The 27,164-nt window shown below is 41.3% G+C and overlaps 1 protein-coding gene across 1 annotated transcript in view; it reads left to right on the top strand.

Annotated features, from left to right (window-relative positions):
• The window catches only part of NELL2 (neural EGFL like 2), a 218,757-nt gene that overhangs the window by 169,725 nt on the left and 21,868 nt on the right, over positions 1-27,164 (top strand). The window contains exons 14-16 of the mRNA XM_075274344.1: positions 2,246-2,368; positions 4,312-4,407; positions 18,057-18,197. Coding sequence (XP_075130445.1) covers positions 2,246-2,368; positions 4,312-4,407; positions 18,057-18,197 — 360 coding nt within the window. The remainder of the gene's footprint in view (positions 1-2,245; positions 2,369-4,311; positions 4,408-18,056; positions 18,198-27,164) is intronic.

Genomic DNA, 27,164 nt, shown 5'->3' with positions numbered 1-27,164 from the left:
AATCGACTCAGGCATTCATGCAGAGGAACAATTAGAATGTTCTGGAATGGCCATCCCAGTCCCCAGACCTGAATATCATTGAACATCTGTGGGATGATTTGAAGCAGGATGTCCATGCTCGGCGACCATCAAACTTAACTGAACTTGAATTGTTTTGTAAAGAGGAATGGTCCAAAATATCTTCATCCAGGATCCAGGAACTGATTAAAAGCTACAGGAGGCGACTAGAGGCTGTTATCTTTGCAAAAGGAGAATCTACTAAACATTAATGTCACTTTTCTGTTGAGGTGCCCATACTTTTGCACCGGTCAAATTTTGGTTTCATGCATATTGCGCATTTTCTGTTAGTACAATAAACCTCATTTCAATCCAGAAATATTACTGTGTCCATCAGTTATTAGATATATCAAACTGAAATGGCTGTTGCAAACACCAAAATATTTAGAACTAAAAATGATTAAGATTAATAGGGGTGCCCAAACTTTTTCATAGGACTGTATCTTCACACAGCAGGCTCGGAGAGGATTCTGCAGCAATGAAAGGAGATTTTATATGTACTTCTACACTCAGTGGCCAATAGTCACGAGAAGGCATGTCTCAGGGCCGGTTGTGTGAAGCTCAAACAGTGAGACGTGATGTGTCACCAGGATATCTGAGCAGTCTGAGGCAGACAGGTGCCTCGTGAACATGGCAGCACGTCGTAAATTAAGTGACTTTGAACATGGGATGATAATCAGTGCAAGACACATTGGGCAGAGCATTTTGGTGATTACCTGGGAATTTGCGTTTCTGAGGTCAACAATGTCTCGGGTGGACCTGAAATATCGTAGAGACAACATTGGCAGCCGAGTAAATCAGCACACCGGTCGACCATGAGTGCTCGATGAATGGACGTCACGTCACCTCCGCAGAGTTGTACGGGGATCTTGACAATCTACTGTGAGTTAAATCACCGGCAATTGGTATGTGGGGCACCAGGACTCCATTTTCACCAGGACTGTAAATCAAGAACTGCACCGAATAGGCTTCAACAGTCGACGCCCAACCTCTGTCCCTTTGCTGACACCACAACACTGAGCTTGAAGACTGGCATGGGCCCATGACCCTCGTCATTGGACCATGGAACAATGGCAGCATGTGGCATGGTCTGATGAATCACGGTTCCAGTTGTACAGAGCTGATGGGCATGTGAGAGTATGGCGTATGCCCCATGAAGCCATGGATCCTACATGCCAACAGGGACGTGTCCAGGTGGGAGGTGGCTCCATCATGGTCTAAGCCTTGTTGACATGGTCGCAATTGGGCCCCATTGTCCGGGTGCAAGGATCAATGACCAGTGCTTGATACGTTCAATTTATGGCAGACCATCTGCACCCCTTTCTGGTGTTGCAGTACCCTGAGGGGATGCTGTGTACCAACAGAACAATGCAACATGTCATTTCTCGTTGGTGGCACAGGACTGGCTTACCACACACCAGTGACCTGAAAACAGTGACCTCACGACCCTCAATTGGCCTGCCCGCTCACCCTCAACCCCATAGAGCATTTATGGGATGCTGTAGATACCAGTATCCGCTCCATGGACGCAGCGCTAACTACACAGGACCAATTGTGGTCTGCAGTGCAGACTGCGTGGATCAATCTTCCTCCATAACTCTTCCAACACTTCGTGGAGTCCCTGCCTCGTCATCTTCCTGCAGTTATCAGGGCTTGCAGAGGGTCTACCTGCTATTAATGGTGCATCCGGTACCTTCCCATGACTTTTGGCCACTCAGTGTATATACTTGTGACTAGCTGTATGTGTTATTGCTGATGGGATGTCATAGACCACAAGCAGCTCTCTTGATTGTGCTCAGATCCTTATGTGTCAGGGATTTGATTGGCTGCATCATAACCTGTATTTGCAGTACAGTGCCCCTGGATCTTCTATATTAAGTTCACTTAGGTATTTCTCAGCTATTTGTTTGCTGTTTTATATTATTCTTGGCAGAAGTTCTTGTAAAGAAAGTAGTAGTAAGTAGTTGCTACTTATTATTCATGGAGAAAAGTAAAATATGCTGCAGCCATAATGTGATTATTAGCAGCACAAAAACTGAAGGACATTATGAAGGTTTATGCAACCAGAGAACATACTGCCTAGAAAGTTCCTATATGTTCCTCCTATCAGGTGTAAAAATGATGGTGGAATTGTGATGAACTGATCATTGTGGACACATAATTGAGCATATTTCCCATTGCCTTTCAGAACACAACGAATGTGCAACAAACCAGCACAGCTGTGATGAAAATGCATTGTGTTTTAACACTGTGGGTGGACACAACTGTGTATGCCAGCCAGGGTACACTGGAAATGGAACGATCTGTAAAGGTATGGATTAGAGATGAGCGAACACTAAAATGTTCGAGGTTCGAAATTCGATTCGAACAGCCGCTCACTGTTCGAGTGTTCGAATGGGTTTCAAACCCCATTATAGTCTATGGGGAACATAAACTCGTTAAGGGGGAAACCCAAATTCGTGTCTGGAGGGTCACCAAGTCCACTATGACACCCCAGGAAATGATACCAACACCCTGGAATGACACTGGGACAGCAGGGGAAGCATGTCTGGGGGCATAAAAGTCACTTTATTTCATGGAAATCCCTGTCAGTTTGCGATTTTCGCAAGCTAACTTTTCCCCATAGAAATGCATTGGCCAGTGCTGATTGGCCAGAGTACGGAACTCGACCAATCAGCGCTGGCTCTGCTGGAGGAGGCGGAGTCTAAGATCGCTCCACACCAGTCTCCATTCAGGTCCGACCTTAGACTCCGCCTCCTCCGGCAGAGCCAGCGCTGATTGGCCGAAGGCTGGCCAATGCATTCCTATGCGAATGCAGAGACTTAGCAGTGCTGAGTCAGTTTTGCTCAACTACACATCTGATGCACACTCGGCACTGCTACATCAGATGTAGCAATCTGATGTAGCAGAGCCGAGGGTGCACTAGAACCCCTGTGCAAACTCAGTTCACGCTAATAGAATGCATTGGCCAGCGCTGATTGGCCAATGCATTCTATTAGCCCGATGAAGTAGAGCTGAATGTGTGTGCTAAGCACACACATTCAGCACTGCTTCATCACGCCAATACAATGCATTAGCCAGTGCTGATTGGCCAGAGTACGGAATTCGGCCAATCAGCGCTGGCTCTGCTGGAGGAGGCGGAGTCTAAGGTCGGACCTGAATGGAGACTGGTGTGGAGCGATCTTAGACTCTGCCTCCTCCAGCAGAGCCAGCGCTGATTGGCCGAATTCCGTACTCTGGCCAATCAGCGCTGGCCAATGCATTCTATTAGCCCGATGAAGTAGAGCTGAATGTGTGTGCTTAGCACACACATTCAGCTCTACTTCATCGGGCTAATAGAATGCATTGGCCAATCAGCGCTGGCCAATGCATTCTATTAGCTTGATGAAGCAGAGTGTACACAAGGGTTCAAGCGCACCCTCGGCTCTGATGTAGCAGAGCCGAGGGTGCACAAGGGTTCAAGTGCACCCTCGGCTCTCCTACATCAGAGCCGAGGGTGCGCTTGAACCCTTGTGCAGCCTCGGCTCTGCTACATCAGAGCCGAGGGTGCGCTTGAACCCTTGTGCACACTCTGCTTCATCAAGCTAATAGAATGCATTGGCCAGCACTGATTGGCCAGAGTACGGAATTCGGCCAATCAGCGCTGGCCAATGCATCCCTATGGGAAAAAGTTTATCTCACAAAAATCACAATTACACACCCGATAGAGCCCCAAAAAGTTATTTTTAATAACATTCCCCCCTAAATAAAGGTTATCCCTAGCTATCCCTGCCTGTACAGCTATCCCTGTCTCATAGTCACAAAGTTCACATTCTCATATGACCCGGATTTGAAATCCACTATTCGTCTAAAATGGAGGTCACCTGATTTCGGCAGCCAATGACTTTTTCCAATTTTTTTCAATGCCCCCGGTGTCGTAGTTCCTGTCCCACCTCCCCTGCGCTGTTATTGGTGCAAAAAAGGCGCCAGGGAAGGTGGGAGGGGAATCGAATTTTGTCGCACTTTACCACGCGGTGTTCGATTCGATTCGAACATGGCGAACACCCTGATATCCGATCGAACGTGTGTTCGATAGAACACTGTTCGCTCATCTCTAGTATGGATAACTTAACTTCTTTGTTACTGTCCAGTCTTGAATGGCACAAGAGAACAAATAAAATAATTAAACTCACAGTATCTGCATGTAAAGATTATATAATACAAAGACACACTGATTGTTTATTAGCTTCTAATATTCATGTCTTATTTTTAAAGCATTTTGCAAGGATGGCTGTAGGAATGGAGGCACCTGCATTGCTCCTAATATGTGTGCTTGCCCACAGGGTTTTACTGGACCAAGCTGTGAAACAGGTAAGAAATGTAACTTCAGCCATTGTTGTACAGGTCTTCTAAAGTGTCACAAGATTGACGTGGTTTATTTTTTTATGATGAATCATTTTGGCTTTACACAGAAAGATTTTACCAAATGCAACAAGATCCAATACATACATATCTGTCACCAGGTAACAGATTAGATTTATTGGAATCTGATAGGATATGGTCATGTAACAATAACATTATATACTATAGTTTCATAGTAGAAATTAAATGAAGACACAGATCCATCAAGTGCTGTTTATACCCTACAATGCTGATCCAGAGCACGGAAAAAAAAATTCCATGGTTCGAATCTTGCCAGGAACAACATCTGCAAGGAATTTGTATGTTCTCCCCCTGTTTGCGTGCATTTCCTCCCATTCTACAAAGACATATTGATAGGGAAAAAAAAGTGCATTGTGATCCCTATATGAGGCTCACAAACTACATTGGAAAAAGAAAAAAAAAAACAATCATTTCAATGGGTTAAAAAAAAAAAAAAATTCCATGAGGCTGATGCCAAGTGTCCCATCTTAGAGTAAAGATTCCAGACTCCAAATCTGACAATAAGTATGAAACTGTGAATCACCAAAAGCTAAAACTCTTTACCTGTAATATTTTTCCTTTCAAGAAAAGAATCCAGGCTGTTCTTGAAGTTACACAATGAATGCACCATCACCACATCCTGTAAAGAATACAGTAAAGAATCCCCATCTATGTGAAATTTTCTTTCCTTTAAGCATACGGGATGTCCCACTGTCACCCTTTATTAATCCATAATTCATCAGATAAAACTAACCAAAAGAATAGCTTATACAAGGTATAAAAAATAAATGGAGTGATTAATGCTAGGCAGTGTAGTCTTGTGTATTGTAACCAATAATATGTCAGGATAATATCCATGCCCTGGGCACATGTTATAACTTTATGTTCCTCTGATTTTATACCGTGTATTTAAAAAATTCATGGTGTTCTGCATTGCGTGCCATATTATATTACAAAAGTATTCTTCTCTAGACGTACATAGAAGCTCCAACAATTGTCCCTGCCATTGAGTGACTGTCTTTAAACCAGCTTCATATGGGATTGCCTTCTCTCTAGTCTACTATAATATCACTGCTAGGCCCATCAGAAGATCTAGGGGAACTTTATTGACCCAAGTTGACCCTAACTGTATAATATTTGCAATTTAACAATTTCTTTGTATGCCATAACTCAGAGGAGACCTAACTCTACTATATTGAAAAAAGCAGCACTGCTATACATGTATTTGTAGCTTTCTGCCCTGAATGAGTTTGTTTGTGCTCACTGAGCCCATAATGTAGTTGTTCTGTCCCTGGCCAAGCTATTCCAGTTTAGTGTATCCAATAGGATTTTAATAGGAAGGAATACATTAAAGGCTAGACGTATTTCATATACTGTACAGTATTAAACATTCATGGCACTACCATGCACATTTCCCATAATCTGCATAAACATCACTATAAGTATGCAAATAAAAATAGATGAATATGTACAAAGCGAAATGCAAGCCATTTGTGCTTCTGTTGTATGGATAGGAAATCAATATTTCTCTAGACCATTTCTTTCATTTGTTATGAGCCAAGGTTAATTTATGCCTTCTGGCATGCCTATGAATTTTATCACAAAGAGTAATTTGCAGTGGACGTGACAGATGCTATAAACAACATCTAAATATTTATGTTGCAAAAATTGCTGTGCGCAAAATAAACATATATTACATTTCCAAGACATTTCAGCAGCTATAGCTGTTAATAAGCTGGGAATAGCATGCACTATGTGATTTAAGATGGAAATAAGGAATTCACTATGCATGCGTACATTTACTCTTAGGCTTATACTTGTCCTTTGTGGGGGGTTTTATAGATGATAAAAAATATTATCACACTTAAGTATAGCACATAAGTGAAACAAAATAACATGTATTTTATCTATAGAAGGAAAAGAACAAGGATTGTAAAAGAGAGTATGTAGCAGACTAGAATGTGTTATATACACCCTGTCAAACGCTGTCCATACACCCTACAGGGGCATAAGGACTTGGAACCATTCTGTAGTAGCTGGATCAGAGAACCTTTAGAGTCCACAGTAGAACCACTAGTGTCTATCTTGAACACACTCAGCCTGGCCATATATCATTTAGAGGACCATTAAAGGGGTTGTCCAGACCGATGTATGTGCTATAAAATAACAGAAGTGATAATAAGTGGATTACCCACAATTTAATGTCTCCTAAACTGGCTCACACAATGTAGTGCACCCACAAGTAGTTCTCACAAAATGTCCCTTGCAACCTGTGACCATTCAATGAATACATTATATACATATTTTCAAAAAAGCTCTACTGAGTTGCCTGCAAGCTCTGGCTGTAGTGATGTCTCCAGATCAGCGCTCATTGTACCCCCCATCAGACATAATTAGCCAAATCCTGACAGCTCCTCTATTGTATTCAAGTTAATTACATATAGTTGAAATTGCTTCCTGCCACACAGAACAACAAGACAGCACCCAGGCTGCTCAACTTTCTCACTCAATCTGGGTTGGCTGAGTGGGACACCTTGAAGGGGTTGTCCCATTTCAAGGATCCTATCTATACCAGTAGCTTATGTAAATTGAAGACTTTTCTAAATAAATTGCTTTAGAAATTCTGCTTTGTTTGCCTGCTATGTGAACGTATTCCTCCCATTGGTTACACAGCGTTGCTATAACCATGGAAGTGTAGGACAAGTGACATCACTCACTGCTTTTGCAGAATACTGAAACATGGAGATGGAAAACCCCTTTAACCATAGGGCCTGTGCAAATGCACCATTTGCTGCATAGTTAAAGTGTCCTTGGCAACTGTGATGTGTTGAGATCACAGCTGTGTTTATACTGCCGACACATCATTGCCTGAGCTCAGACTTTATAAGAATTGACATGGAAACAGAAGAGGATTATTACTCCTTTTGTAAAATAACATTGTAAACTCTTTTATATTGGGCTGGACAACCCCTATAATCTAAATGGTCACCAGGAGTTGCTACTTTTCTTCTGAAGGGGCTTCTATAAGGAAATTTTGCGGATGGATTAAATCTTACTGGCATCAACTGATTGTCAAAGTGTTTAGGATCTGATCATCTGTTCGTTAAAGCATCTTTTAATTTAAGATCGGGGGGACAAACACTTAAAAAAAAATTTTAAAAAATGAGAAAAAGACTCCTCACACAATGCTCCATCACGTATATCATGAATTGCCAGTTTCATCTACAGCTGTTGTACATTTTCTCCTTTAAATGGATGTGGGGGCAGCAGACTAGTGTTCATGCGCTGTTAGGAGAATGTCCACCTTTATACCTCGTACACTATTGTCTTGTGGTATTTAGAGTTAGTAGTCTGTATTTTAATAATCCCATTTCCTCACCACTTTTTTTTTTGTCTGTTATCGCTTGCTGCTTATAGGAGACCAAATCTAATAATTAATATATTTTAATTAGAGATATAAGGATTCCACATTTCCCTAGTACGTTAGTCTTGGCTTGCATTTTAGCTTAAATTGTATTTTTCCTTTATTTTCAGTGCAGCTGCTTTTCTTGTGTACTTGACATTTAATATTCTTTCAAATGCAAGTAAGTATAAAAAAAACAAAAACCTTGGGAAGCGCTTACAAGATCTCTTATATGAAATGGAAAATGTTTTTCAATAAGTGTAATCCTTTTGTATACTGGCAGCGCATAGATAGAAATGCCAGTCAAATGTTCTGTACATTGCAAGACGATTATTCAAGATCACTTATGGTAGCTTGGATCAATATAAGCAGAGGCTACAAAAATCTCTAAGACTATCATTCCTGTAGGGTGAAACAATAAGTAAATATCTACTTATTGTTCTAGATATTAAATGGCTAGGAATGGCGCAAATACAGTGAATAATTCACAGGAGCAACTTTAGATTATAAGTAGGTCATGATGTATCACAGTCTTGCTTGTCTCCTACAGTATGATCTTTTTAGTGCTCTTTTGGCATAAATGAGAAAAGTTCACGTGACAAGAGCTTTTAATTTTTCATGAAAGAATAGACATTAAAGTAGCTCAGTCAGATTTTGTCCGGTAATGTCTTAATAAATCATGAAACTCAGTCTGAAAATTGTATGGATGGAGTCAGGTCAACACTGATTCATGAACACAGTGACAGGATGACAGTTTCAGTACAGAAAACAAATGTACTGTAATTAAATTTCATTTTATCCATTGCATTCTGATCAGATGTGACCTTGGACTCGGGATCAAGCTGTGAATGTCTATGGGGAGTAGAAGGCAAAGATTTACTGCACAAAAGGTTATTCATGTAGTATATGGTTTGCAGTGTTTATTCTGAGATACTAATGCATTTCTTCAAGAATGCCATAATATTAAACAAGAAAGTAAACTTTTCTGTAGCAATGCTATTTTTTACTCCCCCTCCTCTTGGTTAGACTATGCAAGCCTCTAGATAAAGCCTTATACTGTGTGTGTATCACTAAAAAGACATCTATGGCATATCCTAGCAATATTTCCTCAATATATGGACTGGGACAACCTTTTTAAATGGTCAACAAACTTTGCATAATACAATAGTATAGATGATTCTAAGACATTTTGCAATTTATCTTTTCCTGTTCCTCCTGCCACTGCTAAAAATTTTTACTCTATAATTCTGCTAAACCCCATGGGCAGTCCACAAGTGGTTAAAGTCTATGGATAACGGACAGTATAAAAAGGGAAACTGACGCTAGGTTCACACTAGCGTTCGGGTCTCCGTTCTGTGGCTTCCGTCTTCTGCATGCAAGAAGACGGAAACCACAGACTGGGTCCGGCCGTGAGCGGCGGTGAGCGTTTTATGCTCTCTGCCACAAAACCATTTTTTAAAAACTGGACACAGTACTGCATGTCCGACTCTGTGTCCGATTTAAAAAAAAAAAACGGTTTTGCGGCGGAGAGCATAAAACGCTCACCACCACTCATGGCCAGACATCTTTCAAACCCATTCAAATGAATGGGTGAGAGAGAGTCCTGCAGGTTTCCGTCTCCTGCCTCTGTTTTGTGCAGGAAATGGAAACCTGCAGAACAGAGACCGGGCGCAGATGTGAACGAGCCCTAACTGACAATAACTGATGCTAATGTATCTATTGATGTCTGTTATGATAAGTGTCCATTTTTTTTTTTTTTTTAATGGACACTACCAGAGCGGACAACCAACGGTAATGTGAACCGACCCTTAGTGATCATTATGTCATGTATTGAGTAATAAATAGTGATGTCGCTGTATTCTTCAGTAGTTACAAGTGAGAAAAAAACAGGAAGGTTTGGCCCACTAGTAATTGCCGCTAGTAATTAATCAGATTGTGGCAGAAATAAAATGTAAAGCTGAATCAATAAGACATACTGTAATAAAACTATGCTTTTATAATGTCGTCTCACTTTAGTAGTTAAGCCGCTTGGATTTCCTGTAACAGACATTTAATAATAATTTCAAGAGAATACAAAATATTGGTGGAAAGTTTAAGTGGACTCCTCTTATAACATCTAAAGTATAAGTGTATATAAACTTTATGTGGCTGCAGGTTCAGATGGTTGATGCAGATTTCATCCACATTAAAAAATAAAACATGTATTCTGCCTCCTATTATTTTCAATGGGAATCTGCACCATAGTGTGGAAATTAATTCTTGAGACAGTTTCTGTGCGGAAACCATGGCAAGTAGCCACGCATAGAAAATTCCGATTGAATGGTGCTAAGCAGCAGTGCAAAACACAACAGTGCAAAATGTAAATATGTGGTTGAAATTTTTGGGTGGTCCCTGGATTTTTTTTTTCTTTTTTAGCGGATATTTGAACCTAAAAACCAGCAGTGTGAACCTGTCCGAGACTGACACAAGTTCCATAATAAACATTGACAGGAAAAGCAACCATAGTTTTTGCTCAGTGACATGCCATAAGACACAATATGCAAAACCCCTACTATGTAAAATATTTCTGTATATAAGAGATTTTGGGACTCAAAATTTGGCCAGTCTTATGATTATATTTTAAGATAGTAACCATTGCTCAGTTATGCCACCAACTGAATAATTATTTAATTTGGCACATTTTGGTTTTGATTTCTTTCATTGCTTAAATTACATTTACAGATCTTAAAAAAAGAACCTATTTGCATCCCCATCTATAAGAACTGGCGTTGGTGGTCAGGATCAGCAGTTAAATGTTAAAGCGCAACTAAACTTTCAGAGAACTTGTGATTTTCGGGCCGCATTTGTGTTGTTAATAAATCTTGTAATATTCTTTATTAACAAATGTTGGCTTCTTTTGCAGGATTTCACAGAAAGGAGCCAAACTTTGTTAATTTGTTAAAAAGTGGGTTAAAAAAACAAACAAAAAAAAAAACAAAACACCAAAACTTATCCCGTTATGGTAGCAGATTCCACACCAACATGACTCTGGTTTTGAAGAAAGAAAGTCTTTTGTTTTGTTTTGGGGCGGGTTCTTTTTTAAATACTTTTTAATCATGCCAAGACTTGCAACATGGAACATAACATGGACTAGGTTGCAGGCTCGGGGGAGATGTCTGGGTGAGTAGTGGCAGTGCTGTATGAAAAAAAACATGATGGGATAGACAAGAGCTGTCTGGCATAGTGGTGGATGTGCTAATAGTAGCGGCAATATCAGTGTGGAATAGAAAATGATGGATCAGGATGCAAGTGTGGTGGTGGCAGTGGTTTTAGGGCTCATTCACACGGGGCAAGAGGGGGCAGACTTTGGTGCTGAATCCACATCATAATCCGCCCCCTCACAATAGAGGTCTATGTAGAACGCTAGCTTACTTTTTTCTGTCAGTGGCATGTTGCTGCTGACGGAAAAAAGAAGCAAGCTGCCCTTTCTTCAGGCGAATTCCACGACTGATTCAGCCCCGACGCCCACCTCACAGCAGCACCCTCCGGACTAGGCCCAGTCATTTAGTCCTACTCTGGAGCGGGAAGCTGTGACTGTCGGAAGCCGCAACAGTCGTGGCAGGCACATTTGGCCCTATTCTGACGTGACTTACCGTGTCACAATCAGGACCAAAATACGCCATACCGCGCCCCGTATGAACAAGCCCTAACAGTATGAAATAGAACATGATGGTCCAGAGCACAAAAGATGAAATCCAGGGTAGTAGCATCAACATACAGTAAATTGAACATGATAGATAGGAGACAGCAACTGTAGAATCATTTGGCCGGTGATAAATGGAAGATCTATTCATTAGTATTAGCAGGAGGCATGTGGAAAGCTGGAATTCATTCCGGATTCATTCTGACAAATGAAGTGTTTGACATTTTTAGTGGACAGTTTTATCTGTGAATATGATGATGCCATCTGCAGCAATGAACCTCTCTGCCACTACACTTGTGGCTGAACAGTGTAGCTATAATATTCATGCCATTGTCGCTGACTACACTCCCCATTTATAGTTCGTGGGGAGACATCCAGAGGAACATTTACTGCTAAATAGAGCAGCTCTTCCACTGTGCGCCATCTCTGATCTTTACCTATTAGCTGCAAACTATGTGGCAGATCTTCACTTTCACCCATGAAACAAGAGAAGAGTAGACTGCTCCATCCATTTTAATGGGAGCTGTAGGTAGCCAAGCATTGTACTGCAGGTATCTCCAGCACTCCCATTGAAATAGTGCTGTGTGCACTGGCTCAACCACTGCTTCATTCAGAATGGGAGACTGAACTCTACATTCTCCTGATGGGTAGGGGTCTGAGCAGTCAAACCCTAACCAATCTGCAAGTTATTCTGTTGATAGGGGAAAGCTTGTTAAGATGTGCATACCAATTTAATGCTGTAACAGTAACATTTTTATTAATAAATTATTTAGAACCAGGAGTATTTAACCTGAGCTGAATATTATTTATTTTACAGCAGATTATATATGCATATTAGGGAGAGTTTCTCAGTATGACTGCTATTATTTAGTCACAGTGTCCATGTTACTTGAGAGAATGCATGCAGCTAAATTTAGTTATATATTAATAATTTAGTAGGATTCCTGCAGTGTGAGAAGCTTAACTATGCCATGTATATTGTCTGGAAATGTGTGGTTTATACTAAGCTGTTAAAAATGCCTTTAGAAATGTTCAGGTTCAGTACAATCAAGAATGATTCTTGAGTCATTTTATAAAGTAATATGCAAATATAAAACAGTATTTGGAAGCATTATGTGAAATAACCTACTTATGGTTCATTAACAGATCCATTAGTAAATATTTAGTGTAGTGTAATGCTGGCCTAGATGTGCACATAGCAGTATGTTCTTTATCTTTCTTCTCACTATGTTACATCTGGCTTTGTGTTGTAGCTTTGGAGGGAACCATGCTGTAATATAAACCACAGATGGTTAGGGCAATGGCCTATGGTGCATGTTGTTTCTCTGTCGATTATCAGGGTTCAAGCATACAATATTATGGATATTTTCAAACAAGAGTCTTATAACTTTTAATGATATTTATTAAAAGACTATAATTTATGTTCCTAATGGGTCAACCCAATCTGTAAAATAGCAGTATGTTTTATATTAAAATAATTGCACAAAAGATGTCCCTACTTGCAAAATACAGTATTTGTGCCTTGTGTTCGGATGTAGTATTGTCACAATATCCCATAGTCATACACCATCTTGTACATCTATATATTTCACGCCATCATACTGTCATATTTATTCTAAGTATTGTTTCAAAGTTATTTGATATTGCCCCTCATGGAAGCTTCATGGGTATAATAAGGTCTGTTGGCTTAGAAAATATAGTATATACTTGGCTTGAAAACTAGTATAAGTATCGTATCCAGAAATGGATTAAGGAGCCCATTCACACAACATAATGAGCTGCTGATTTTGGGGTGGAGTCACCCAACAAATACTCACCTTCAGTATACCCCGGCTGCCCCACAACAGTTAACAACAGCATCTGTGAATGCCAATACCGTTGATTACAAGGTTGGATTATAATCGGACAAATGGGCAATGACTTGCTGTTGGGCACCCTTGCAGCCTCAGGCTTCAGGCTACAATCCATTTTTCCCTTTTTATAATGTGCCCCTATTTGTATTTTTACTAACAGTGCTAACACATTGATCACATTAATAGTGCCAAGAATCTGCCTTCATAGTAGAGCCAACAAAGATCCCTATATTAAACAATACAGCAGAGTGCCCCCTCATATTGTGCTGGTATAAGTTTTCCTTTTACACAGCTGTAAACTTAAAGATGTTGTACAAGTTTGGACAAAATGTAGCTGGAGAGGTTGGGGAAGGGGGGTGACACTTTTGTAATTGAAATTTACCCACCTTGTCTTGATTTTGTTGTCTTGTACAACTGAATTAGAATTGTGACTGCCCACTGGTACCACAAGAGGGAGCTAATTGAATGGACATTTCCGCAGCTCCTATTGAGGTCAATAGGAGCAACATCATTAAAGGGGTTTTCCCACGTCGCATACTCACCAGTCTTCGCTGCTGTAAAATCTTCTTTCTTCCTGCTTTGTTGTGTCATATGTGGACGGGGTTACATATGCAAAGCCAGCGGCAAGATGATGTCGCTTCTATGCCGCTGGCCCTGCGTGCGCGCTCCCGATGCAGCTAGGCATTGGACGTAAGCGAATAGATGGTGAAACCAGTCAGTTCCCAACCTTCACAATGCCAATACAGACCCAGCGTCCACTGTAATAGAAAGGTGGATGCCGGGGAGGGTTAGACGCTGGCACAGGTGCCTGCGACATCGCTACGCTCCTGCCCTGCATGAAGCCAGCAGCAGCAGGAGTGATGCTGCTATTCCGCTCCTCCACCCCCTCCTCCGGAATAGCAGCATCGCTCCTGCCGCTGCTGGCTTCATGCAGGGCAGGAGCGTAGCGATGTCGCAGGCCCCGGCACCTGTACTGGCGTCTAACCCTCCCCGGCATCCGCCTCTCTATTACAGCGGATGCCGGGTCTGTATTGGCGGCCCCTTCCCCCCAAAGTGTAAACTACCCCCCTAGACAGGAATAGCTACAGACACAGGCTCGCTCCCATGCACTTAGCCCCCTCCTCCCTCCCAGGCAGGCAGCTACATCACTTGACTTTTGACCAGATAAGTCAAGGGCTGTGTCAACAATGAATTGAATAAAGTAAGATAGTGGATAAACAAAGCAGTTTTGCTGAAGCAATGTATTTAGGAAAAGTCTTACATTCACATTATCAAGCAGTATAGATAGGATCCTTGTGATGGGACAACCCCTTTAATTCTGCATCAGGCTGTCTTTAGTGATGACTGAAACCAGTTGCTGGGGGAATATATCTGCTCTGCTGTCTCCTCCCTAGTTCACAGAAATCAATAGAATAATGCATAGAATAAGTATTATCCATGACACACAGAGATTCTCTCATTAGTTCTTAGTCTAGTTGACAATTTTAATGATCTTAATTTTCACTTCGAGAATATGGTTTCTATTAGCATAGATTGAAAATCCCTTGAGTATGTTTAAGGCCATTAACAATAGTAACACGTTTGTGCGGGTGTTCATGTAATGGCTGATTTATCCTAAAATATTGACAAGAACTGTTTGCTCTGTTTTCCGAAGCTACAATACCCTCCATCTGTATCCTTATTTTCAATGCTGTTCTGCTTCTATGGCAAATTTCACTTTCAAGTTAGAAACTTCTTGTTACTTCCAAAGACACTTAAAAGAGCAACTTTGTGAGTGCTGAGTAAATAAAGTTTTAATTTCTATTGATTCTACACGCTTCCTCTCTAAGTGCACGGAAATAAATTAAAACGGTTGTTCACATAGTCCAAACCAGAAAGTGCTGACACGTTGGCTATTTAAGTATGCAGATAACAATTTAGCTATATTAGCATCATTGCACTGTAGTTTCGTTTAATGCCTTCATTTTCAATAGCTTTTCATGCCAGGTTTACTGTGTTTTATAAGCAGTCATTCCCCAATCTGAAAATTGAAGCCATTTCAGTAATTTTCATGATGATGAATTAAAATGACTTAGTATTAGAATATTCTACAGCTTACTGTAAGACTATCAAATGGTTTCACGGAAATAAAGATTGTAAAACTTGAATTTGGTGGCCCTCGACAGCATATTATGGATGTGAAAATACATATATTATGCATGCTTTACAATAAAAATACCAACTGTGTATCTACTGTCTGCTTTTATTCAGCCCTTCATTTGTGCCAGTAGAAATAAGCAGGTTACTTGCTACAGAAATGTCTCTTGCTGTTAAACTGAGGTATTTTGATCAGAGATTGGGTGATAGGTCTGCAAAGTGAATGTGACTTTCTTTCACCTGAACAGTATAAGAATGACATGTGCTATGATGGTACAAGGCAGGAGCCCTGATGCCTTTGATCATAACCTGCAGAACATTGGTTTTCGAAAGGATAGATTACTGTCGTAATGAAGACAATATTCCTCTGGAATGGAATGTATGATAAGGCTACATATGCACTGGGGACAATATATGGTGTAAGATATATAGTATACTAAGACAATGTAGTTGTTTATATTCCTACTTAAATTAGGGGGGTGGGGATCAACTTTTGCCTAAAGTAAAATGATGGAAATATTGCTGGTTGTATCCCAATCCCAGGAGGACTCGCCCACTAGAAAGAATAGAGGATCCTATATTCGGCCAACACTTTGAAACAATCGAGGTCATTTGGAGTCTGCCATTAAAGCCATTAAAATTCAACACTAGTCTATGTGGGGGATATAATGCGAATGAAATCTCACCTACTGTATATAACTTGTCTGCCATTGCTTCAAGGCATATACTAATTTTTAATGTCCGACTGGAGTTCTCAGGACTGGGGTTCTTCCTTGACTTAATGGGGAACGTGTCAGGTTGCATATGGAGTCATATCTGTTGGCAGCATGGTATACAGCAAGAGGAGCTGAGCATATTGATCTATAGGTTTGTGGCAAAGGATTCAGAAATACATTATATATATATTAATTTACTGCATCTCTGCTTTTCTATGCAAAGAAACACGTTCTAAGTATGAACCTCAGGATGGTTTACTTTAGTGGGTCCTGAAACCCAAGTCCAACATTGAAAATTACTCATAAAACACAGAGAAACGCAGAGCAGCACATAGTGTAACACAATTTTTCAAGAATGTGTTATAATGCTGATAGTTGGAAGTAGGAGAGCCAAGATAGCCTCTTACCTTCTAGAGTTATGAATAGGTCACAACTACAAATAAGCTTAGGGGAAACCCAATTTGGGTGGCAGTGATCCTGTCCTTATGTCACGTGGAGACATCAAACAATGTGGACAAAAATTGGGCAGGACACCCACATTGGATTGGACAAGGTGCACACTTTAAGTAAGAAAGAGGTCTCGCTTCATGGAGTTGGGAATGAATCACTCTTTATTGGAAACAAGAAGCACTACGCGTTTTGGTATCACAATCACTTTATCAAGTGCACACAATCAAAAGTCAGACTTAAAGAGGACCTTTCATCATATCGGGCACATGCAGTTCTATATACTGCTGGAAAGCTGACCGTGCGCTGAATTCAGCGCACTGTCGGCTTTCCCGATCTGTGCCCCGGGTAAAGCGCTATCGGTCCCGATACTGTAGCGCTTTACAGTGAAAAGGGCGTTTCTGACACTTAGCCAGGGACGCCCTTCTGCCCAGCAGTGCCTATCGCACTGTACTGTGGAGCGGGGAGGAAGGCCCCCCTCCCGCTCCTGATAATACTCATCTATGGACAAGCACTGTGAGCAGAGGGAGGGGGCGGTCCTCCCCGCTCACACTGTACAGCGTGATAGGCGCTGCTGTGCAGAAGGGCGTCCCTGGCTAACTGTCAGAAACGCCCTTTTCACTGTAAAGCACTATGGTACCAGGACCGATAGTGCTTTACCCGGGGCACAGATCGGGAAAGCCGACAGTGCGCTGAATTCAGCGCACTGTCAGCTTTCCAGCAGTATATAGAACTGCCTGTGCCCAATCTGATGAAAGGTCCTCTTTAACTAAAGTGCGCACCTTGTCCAATCCAACCTGGGTGTCCCGAACCATTTTTGTCTACAACATTGAAAATTAGTATGTGCCTTGAAGCAATAGCAAACAAGCAAAAGCCTCAGTTCTATACAGTAAGTAACATTTCTTCCACACAATATGGTGGCCTTTTATCCCATATTACATTAAATAATTTTTTTTTATATGTCATCTCATTTTGTGCATTTTATGTTAATATACTACTGTACCAGTGGCATGACATATAATTTATCACAGATTATGGAAAAAGGTAAGTTTCTAGAAATTATTGAATAGTATACTACTTAAGAAATAGTGATTGAGATTTTATTATTTTACGTAATGGGGATGTTATTGTATTGTTGAAATGTTACAAAGTTATTCATTTTCTGTTCCAAATATTTAATATGATTCTGTTATAAAATATGACAGAGGGTTTTCCTTGTAGGAAGAAGCAACAGATGTTCGGGAAGTATTTGTTCACACCTGTAGCCAGTGACTGGGGATAAAATGTATTCAGAGATGATATAACACAGTGTATTTGTTCATGGACTAAGCTGATTTACTTTTTTTGTGTCTACTTATTAGACATTGATGAATGTGCCGAAGGATTTGTTCAGTGTGACAGCCGTGCTAACTGCATTAACCTACCAGGCTGGTACCACTGTGAATGCAGAGACGGCTACCATGACAATGGGATGTTCTCTCTGGGGGGAGAGTCATGTGAAGGTCAGTATTCACATTCCCAGTGCTTCAAAGGTTTTTATGAGATAATGTAACATCATCATAAAATCGCATCTTTTTGGTTAAAAAATAGTCTTCTATGCATATGAAACAGTCTTCATTTACGTACAGCGCTAGAATCGGATTTTTCAATCTGATTTTGTGAGGTTTAGAAATCGAGATGAACATTTCTGTTTACAATCAGGCTGTTCCTATAACTCCACAAATATGATGAAGAAAGGCTTTGTAGTTTCCGCTCTATCTATTCATGGAGGAAAGAGAGAGGGGATTAGTAGAAATGCATTTATTTCATGTCTGCGAATCTCTCCTCTGCTCTGTAAAACCACATAAATAAAAGGCTAAGTAACACTATGTGGTGCTTCCATCTGAAGTACAAATTATATTCTTTCTGGTGACTGAATAGGCCTCTAGGAGAAATAAAATCAATTACAATGGCCATACAAACTAAATGCAGCACTATCTTTTAAAGTCAGGTGCTGTACAAGGATTAGATGTGGAAAAAAAAAAAGAAAGGAAAAAACACCCCCGCATAGCTGTTGCCTGAAAAATGTTCTCTTTTGCCATGCTGATAATAATACAGATGTATAACACATGATATACATTGTAACTTTGGATACATGGAAATATGGAGATGAATATTAATTAGTGCTGAAAATTCGCTGTTCTATTAAACATGATGCATTTTAATGAATCTCTTTCTCCAGCTTTCAAGAGGCAGAAGTCCATGCCTGCGCATAGCATCAATTTAAAGAGGAAATAAGACAATGAACCCTCTTGGGTTCTATCTACATTTAGCCTATGCAATAAGATAACACATAACTGACAATTGGTTGACATTACTTTTTCTAGAATAATATTTTGGGATAGTGTTGTTCTAGAGTCCAGTAAAATGTGTAATTTTTATGCTCCTATTTAACATACTTGTGGTTAATACATACATACATACATACAGTGGGGCAAAAAAGTATTTAGTCAGTCACCAATAGTGCAAGTTCCACCACTTAAAAAGATGAGAGGCGTCTATAATTTACATCATAGGTAGACCTCAGCTATGAGAGACAAAATGAGAAAACAAATCCAGAAAATCACATTGTCTGATTTTGTAAGAATTTATTTGCAAATTATGGTGGAAAATAAGTATTTGGTCAGCAACAAAATTTCATCTCAATACTTTGTTATATATCCTTTGTTGGCAATGACAGAGGTCAAACGTTTTCTGTAAGTCTTCACAAGGTTGGCACACACTGTTGTTGGTATGTTGGCCCATTCCTCCATGCAGATCTCCTCTAGAGCAGTGATGTTTTGGGGCTGTCGCTTGGCAACACGGACTTTCAACTCCCTCCAAAGGTTTTCTATAGGGTTGAGATCTGGAGACTGGCTAGGCCACTCCAGGACCTTGAAATGCTTCTTACAAAGCCACTCCTTCGTTGCCCTGGCAGTGTGCTTTGGATCATTGTCCTGTTGAAAGACCCAGCCACGTTTCATCTTCAATGCCCTTGCTGATGGAAGGAGGTTTGCACTCAAAATCTCACGATACTTGGCCCCATTCATTCTTTCATGTACCCGGATCAGTCGTCCTGGCCCCTTTGCAGAGAAACAGCCCCAAAGCATGATGTTTCCACCCCCATGCTTTACAGTAGGTATGGTGTTTGATGGATGCAACTCAGTATTCTTTTTCCTCCAAACACGTAAAGTGGTGTTTCTACCAAACAGTTCCAGTTTGGTTTCATCAGACCATAGGACATTCTCCCAATACTCTTCTGGATCATCCAAATGCTCTCTAGCAAACTTCAGACGGGCCCGGACATGTACTGGCTTAAGCAGTGGGACACGTCTGGCACTGCAGGATCTGAGTCCCTGGCGGCGTAGTGTGTTACTGATGGTAGGCTTTGTTACATTGGTCCAAGCTCTCTGCAGTTCATTCACTAGGTCCCCCCGCGTGGTTCTGGGATTTTTGCTCACCGTTCTTGTGATCATTTTGACCCCACGGGGTGAGATTTTGCGTGGAGCCCCAGAGCGAGGGAGATTATCAGTGGTCTTGTATGTCTTCCATTTTCTAATTATTGCTCCCACAGTTGATTTCTTCAATCCAAGCTGATTGCCTATTGCAGATTCAGTCTTCCCAGCCTGGTACAGGGCTACAATTTTGTTTCTGGTGTCCTTTGACAGCTCTTTGGTCTTCACCATAGTGGAGTTTGGAGTCTGACTGTTTGAGGGTGTGCACAGGTGTCTTTTTATAGTGATAACAAGTTTAAACAGGTGCCATTACTACAGGTAATGAGTGGAGGAAAGAGGAGACTCTTAAAGAAGAAGTTACAGGTCTGTGAGAGCCAGAAATCTTGATTGTTTGTAGGTGACCAAATACTTATTTTCTACCATAATTTGCAAATAAATTCTTACAAAATCAGACAATGTGATTTTCTGGATTTGTTTTCTCATTTTGTCTCTCATAGTTGAGGTCTACGTGTGATGTAAATTACAGACACCTCTCATCTTTTTAAGTGGTGGAACTTGCACTATTGGTGACTGACTAAATACTTTTTTGCCCCACTGTACATAGGGTATTCTAAAGAATAGAGATGAGCGAGTAGTATTCAATCGAGTAGGTATTTGATAGGATACTACAGTATTCGAAATACTCGTACTCTTTCGAATACTACTCCTATTCGCAGTAAAGATTTGATTCAGAACCAGCATTGATTGGCCGAATGCTGTACAGTGTAAACCAATGCTGGTTCTGCAGCAGGCTCTTTTTGCTAGTCAGGAGAGCTGGCAGCTTTCGGTTATGCAGGAGCTGACTTTTTCTCATAGGAATGCATTGGCCAGCATTGATTGGCCGAATGCTATACAGTGTACAGCATTCAGCCAATCAACGCTGGTTCTGCCAGAGGCTCATCTTTGATGAGGCTGAGTCTAAGATCGGAAAACAATGGAGACTGCTGTGGTCCGATCTTAGACTCCACCTCGTCACAGACGAGCCTCTGTCAGAACCAGTGTTGATTGGCCAAATGCTGTACACTGTATAGCATTCGGTCAATCAACGCTGATCAATGCATTCATATGAGAAAAAGTCAGCCCCCGCATAACCGCAAGCTGCCAGCTCTCCTGACTAGCAAGGACAAGCCTGCTGCAGAACCAGCATTGATATGCCGAATGCGATAGCGCTTAGCGACATTAGCGCTTGCCTCCCGTCTGGAAGGAGTCCACAGGAGCAAGCGCTCTGCAGTTACGGTACCAGGACCGATAGCTCTTTACCCGGGGAACAGATCGGGAAAGCCGACAGTGCGCTGAATTCAGCGAACTGTCGTCTTTCCAGCAGTATATAGAACTGCCTGTGCCCAAATTGGTGAAAGGTCCTCTTTAAGTAGGTTTCTCTTAATCAGGCTCACCTGGCGAACTAATTATCACAGTTGTTTGAGATTGATTTCAGTCATCCAAAGAGCCCTGAGACACAACACCAGGCAGGAGTCTAATTGAAAAACCAAAAAAGGATATATATATATATAATATATATATATAGTTACCGGCATTCTATAGAATGCCTATGCATTGTATAGAATGCCTAAAACTAGCGATGTATGAAATGATTCGGCATTTCACACATTGCCTAGGCATTCTATACAATGCCAAATGAGAAAGCAACAAAGTATTAAATAGGTGACATTCTCTCGCTTAGGCTCGGCAAGGCACTAGCATCTCCAATCGCGCGCTTCTAGCATGAACCCGCCGCCCAATACGATGATGATCTCTACCGTTGCCTCAGGCTTACACTTAGTTCAGCATCTACAATCGCGTGCTTCACTTCTAGCATGAACCCAACGGTTTCTGCCGTTGCCTCAGTCTTAAATTCGAGTTAGTTTGTTTTGTTCATGAATGAATGTCCATGAAAATGTGGGAGGAAGAGGAGCAAGCTGGAGTGTTGGAGAAGGACATGAAACAAGGATTCAACGAGGAACTGTCCAAAATTCGAGAGAATTCTGCCAAAACACAGTATTTGCTTAAGCCAAACTATTTACCAGAAGTTAATCAATGATGTCCAAAAATGACTACGAAGAAGGAACCCAGGAATTATTGGTTGCTGAATCGCTATGATGTGATGAATGTAGAAAACAAAAGTTAACTCATTTATCCTGTTAAAGAAGGAGTCTGTATTATCCAGTATTACGTCACTGACTCACTGAGTTATTATTTCATGTACTTTATGAAGCTCATTTGGCTTTCCATACTTTGTCTAAATAGCATTCGGCACTCTATAGAATGTCTAGGTATTCTATACAATGCCTAGGCAAAGTATGTAACGATTCTCCTATTTCATACATTGCCTATTCTATACAATGCCTAGGAATTGCCTACAATGCCTGCTTTTCATACATTGCCTGTAACATATATATATATATAAATGTGAAAGTTTGTGAGTTTGGATGTTTGTTCCTCAATCACACTCGAACAGCTGAATGGATTTCCTAGAAATTTCACACACACCTACATATTGGCCAGGAAGGGGTAATAGGCTACTTTAAAAGTGTCTCACACCCCAAAACACCACCGCGACCCTCAAAAGTTGTCGCCTGGTCCACTGTTGGCCCGGGCATGACGTCAGCACAGGTAGTTAGACACCACTCCTATTTTTCCGAACGCCGCTGACATGCCGCCCGGCCACACATTGCCTCAGGATGGCGTAGCATGCAGCAGCGCACCCGGCCCGAACAAGCTCAGCCGCACCTACCCTTGAACTGCAACCGGGAACACGCAGCACGAAAAGGACCGCACATACTGAACGGACACACAGCTCCCCAGCATCTACATGGTGAGTGCTGCGGGAACAAGGATCGCTGGCTTGCTTAAGGGGTTGAGGGGTGGGGGGCACGGGTGATCAGTATGGGCCGGGGGGGTGCTAGTTTGGGGGAGGTGGTGGTGGTAAGGGTTAGAGAGGGGGCCGGGGGGTCGGGTTTCACACCAGAGGGCAGAAGGCAAGTAGGGGGGAGGGGGGCCAGATTGCACATGTGGAAAGGTGGGGGAGGGTAACCAAGGTCACGGGTGGGTGGTCTGGGGGGTAGGGGTAGATGTAGGAGGTGACTGTAACTCTAAAGGGGGAACGGGGGCCGGGGACGCGGGTGGGGGGTAAGGGGAGAGCCTGGGGCGCGGGTGGAGGGAAAGGGGAGGACCGGAGGTGTAGCAGCGGGGCCGTGGAGTCCCGGCCCACGACGCTGTGGGAGGTGACCGCGCTGGCCACAAGGAAAGGCCCATGGGGGGCCACGGCCCGCACTGCAGGTGGATCGCTCAAGGGTCAGGGGACAGCGGACGAAGTCGCAGGTTATAGCTAATATATATATATATATATATATATATATGTACTGTGTGTGTGGAGAGAGAGTGTGAATGTATGTAATGTCTCAATAAAGAAACACTGACTTATGCCATCCATTAGTGTCCAGAAACCCTTGTTACCTATTTGCAATGTTTGGTTGCATAGCAACCGCAGATCATTTCAGTTTCCACATCAATGACAATGAGATAAGTCTAAACTCACAGTGTAAAATGTATTCATAAAACCAACTCCTGACTATAAAATCTTTAAAGGATTTTAAGCTGACAACATAGTTGAAGCTATAAAACAATCTATGACCCATTGACAAAAAAATAAAAAATAAAAAAAAAAAGTGCACTCAGATAGAAATTACTAACCAAAACGAAGTAGGGGAAGGCACTTAACAAATCTTAAAACATCAGACTTTATTCATGTCCATTAAAAATATTAGCATACGGAGGAAGGCACATAGAGCACCAGGGCAACAGCCATTTTGCGTATACAAGCTCTTCGTCTGGTCCCTGCTGCTTCACTATCTTGAGCATCTATCTCACTCTCCGGCTCCAGCCTTGATTCCAACGCCAATACGAAAGCCAAGACATTTGAAGTCTAGAAGCATCACGAAGGATAAGGAAGATGACAAGAGCATCTATTTGTTTAAGAAGAATCCAGAATAGGTAGTCAGTTTTGAGTATGGAGGACTCATGTTGAGCGCATCAATCTTGCCTTTGTTGTGAAGCTACATACTTCCCCAACTGCTTGTGTGCTGATATGAGGAGCCATCACATATGACAGTCAGGCACCCTTAGTACTGATATGAGGGACAATAACAGCTCGGTGATAAGTGCAGGGCATTCAGACGCCACACGTGTTGTCTCTAACGGGAGGGCTTACAGCTGACATTTTTCTTCAGGATAATGCTCACCCACATACAGCCAAGGTTTCACAGGAATGTTTTCACTTACAACACAAATAAAGACTATGGAGACTGGCTGTGAATGACAGGTCACTTCCTTGGCCTTCCTTATTGCCATTTATGTGAGCAACTACACAAGCTTCAGCAACCTACAAGTGTGCAGGATCTACAGACCCAGCTGCAACATATTTAGGCAAATGTGCTACAATTTGGAACCTGTATGACTTAATGTCCAACTGTCTGTATCTCATCTTGTATCCAGGCTAGAGATGACTGGCAGGGTACTACAGCTTCCTTCTTTGTACAGTTTCCCTAATAAATTTAGGGAATAAAATTACTGAAAACACAATTTAGTGTCAATTCCTGTACATTAAGGAAAACCAGAGCTGAAATTCATGTTGTTTAGTGACATATACGCTAAGGTCCTGGTTAATGTGCTGGGGGCAGACTTACTAATGAATCTAGTCAGTGCTTTTACACTGCCTCTCTCTAGACAAGGGAGGTGGCTTATCAGAACAGGGAATGGGCATAGACATAGCTAGGGGTTGAGCACAAGGGGATTGGAGTCATAAAAACACATCTGAATTAGCCACTACCCATGTATACCTAAGTTACCATCATACAGTGACCATATAGTAGTAGGTATCTGCTCTATACAGAGCTCTGTTGACCATTTAAGTTAATACAGTACAGGAAAAATGTCTTACTGGTGACATCTCTGTAATTGTTGACATTTCCTATCTCTTTCATCTGGGTCCGACCGTCATGACCACTTCTTCCGACCATTATTTGCCTCTATACAGTTTGCAACCAAGACATTGGCTGCTTACTTTTTCAGACATGTAACCCTCATTGTTCTTACCTACATATAGTTCCTATCTAGTTTCCACCACCAGTTATATAATATAAAAATCCATTGTAAATTAATAATACCCACATTGTCCCAAAAAATAATGCCTCTATATACCCACTTAAATTAATAATATCCCTGAAACCCAACTTAAATTAATACTAAACAAACACGAAAAGTCCACAGCCAATGCTCCAACAGTACATGTATGAAACAAATTCCAAATGAACGGATATGGTCCCCCGGGAACAGACTTGTAATAATGTATTCAAAAAAGAAAAAAATATATGCAGCACATTGGAAAAGGTTGAATTAAAACATAAATTTTAATTCTAAGACAATTAAGTTCATTAAAAAAATATTGCACAAGACACCAAGCACATGAAAAAAAAATTTCATATGCTTGGTGTCTTGTGCAATAATTTTTTAATGGACTTCATTGTCTTAGAATTTAAAGATATGTTTTAATTCAACCTTTTCCAATGTGTTGGATATACTTTTTTTCTTTTTCGAGCACATTAAATTAATACTGCCCAGTTTATCAGAGATTAAAAATACCCCCTAATGCTCCCGCATTACATCAGTGGGAGTTTCAATGCAGACTTTTTAGTTATAGCCACAGCTTCTTCTAGGCCACAGGCCTGCAGTGGCTTGTGGCCTGACAGTTAATGAATGGTAGAATGAAATCCAATAGATATCTAGGTACCTATTCACTCAAGTTCTATTCACACTATGCAAAGCAGACCACCAATTGGATATCAATAGAGATCAAAAAATTGTAAAACATAACTTTTAATAAATATAAGTTAAAATACCAATGTATAAAATGCAGGGAAAGATAACACATGGGCCAGTGTGTAGTAAGAGTATACAAATATTACACAGGCACGGCAGCGTATAAGAAAATAAACAGTTTCAACTCACCAGTCAGATGGTGTTGCAAGAAGAAAAGGAGGTCGCCTATAATAAACACTCAAAAAGGTTTATAACCCAATAGTGGAGGCCACACAAATATCAGAATAAGAGGAAGGTATGTGAAAAACAAGTCAGGAGGAATACTAGACAGTGGGTGTTGCTGTCAAGGCCCTATATGCCTAACTCAGAACCAATACCCTAATGACTATTGGTCTGACTGGGACCTCACCCTATAATTATGGCCGCCCTATAGGAAAACTTGAAAGTGCACTCAAATATGGGTAAAAAATATGCAAATCTATTCTCCAGGATGTAATTAGGAGAACAGTGCACTCTGTACGCCGCCCTCTAGAGGGCAGCATCTTTAACATCCTGCATAACTCAGTTAAAAAGTCTAATTAATCATGATGCGGATTTAATTGCCAAATTAGTATTTCTATTCCAAAAGGAACAGATTCCCAGCTATGGACAGCGCTGTTTCGGCCTATTGGGCCATCCTCAGCATAGTGTAGGGATACTGATTTGGCAGAGTGAGAGACTATAGACCAGGGTCAGGGGATAATCGTACACATCAGGGAGAGTGTGTGCCTACATAGGCGTATGGAGACTTACAAGTCATTCCTGCTCCGCTTGGGATTCTGGGTAAAAAATATGCAAATCTATTCTCCAGGGTGTAATTAGGAGAACAGTGCATTCTGTACGCTGCCCTCTAGAGGGCAGCATCCTTAACATCATGCATGACTCAGTTAAAAAGTCTAATTAATCATGATGCAGATTACCCAGCAGACCACCTCTCAAATAGCCCACATAATATGTTCTTTCAAGTAGCCCCAACATAATGCCTTGTTCCCCATCAGTGACCTTTCTAGGAATATATTATATTCAAATTTAAAGAAAAAAAATACTTTCCTACCCCTGTTCCTACAGAGTTACCTGTAAGTGATGTCTCCAGTTTGGCACCCA

The sequence above is a fragment of the Leptodactylus fuscus genome, chromosome 5 (assembly GCF_031893055.1).
Source record: "Leptodactylus fuscus isolate aLepFus1 chromosome 5, aLepFus1.hap2, whole genome shotgun sequence".
Classification (NCBI taxonomy): Eukaryota; Metazoa; Chordata; class Amphibia; order Anura; family Leptodactylidae; genus Leptodactylus; species Leptodactylus fuscus.
The sequence above is the reverse complement of the archived record's forward strand: the minus strand, read 5'-3'. Positions and strand labels throughout refer to the sequence as shown.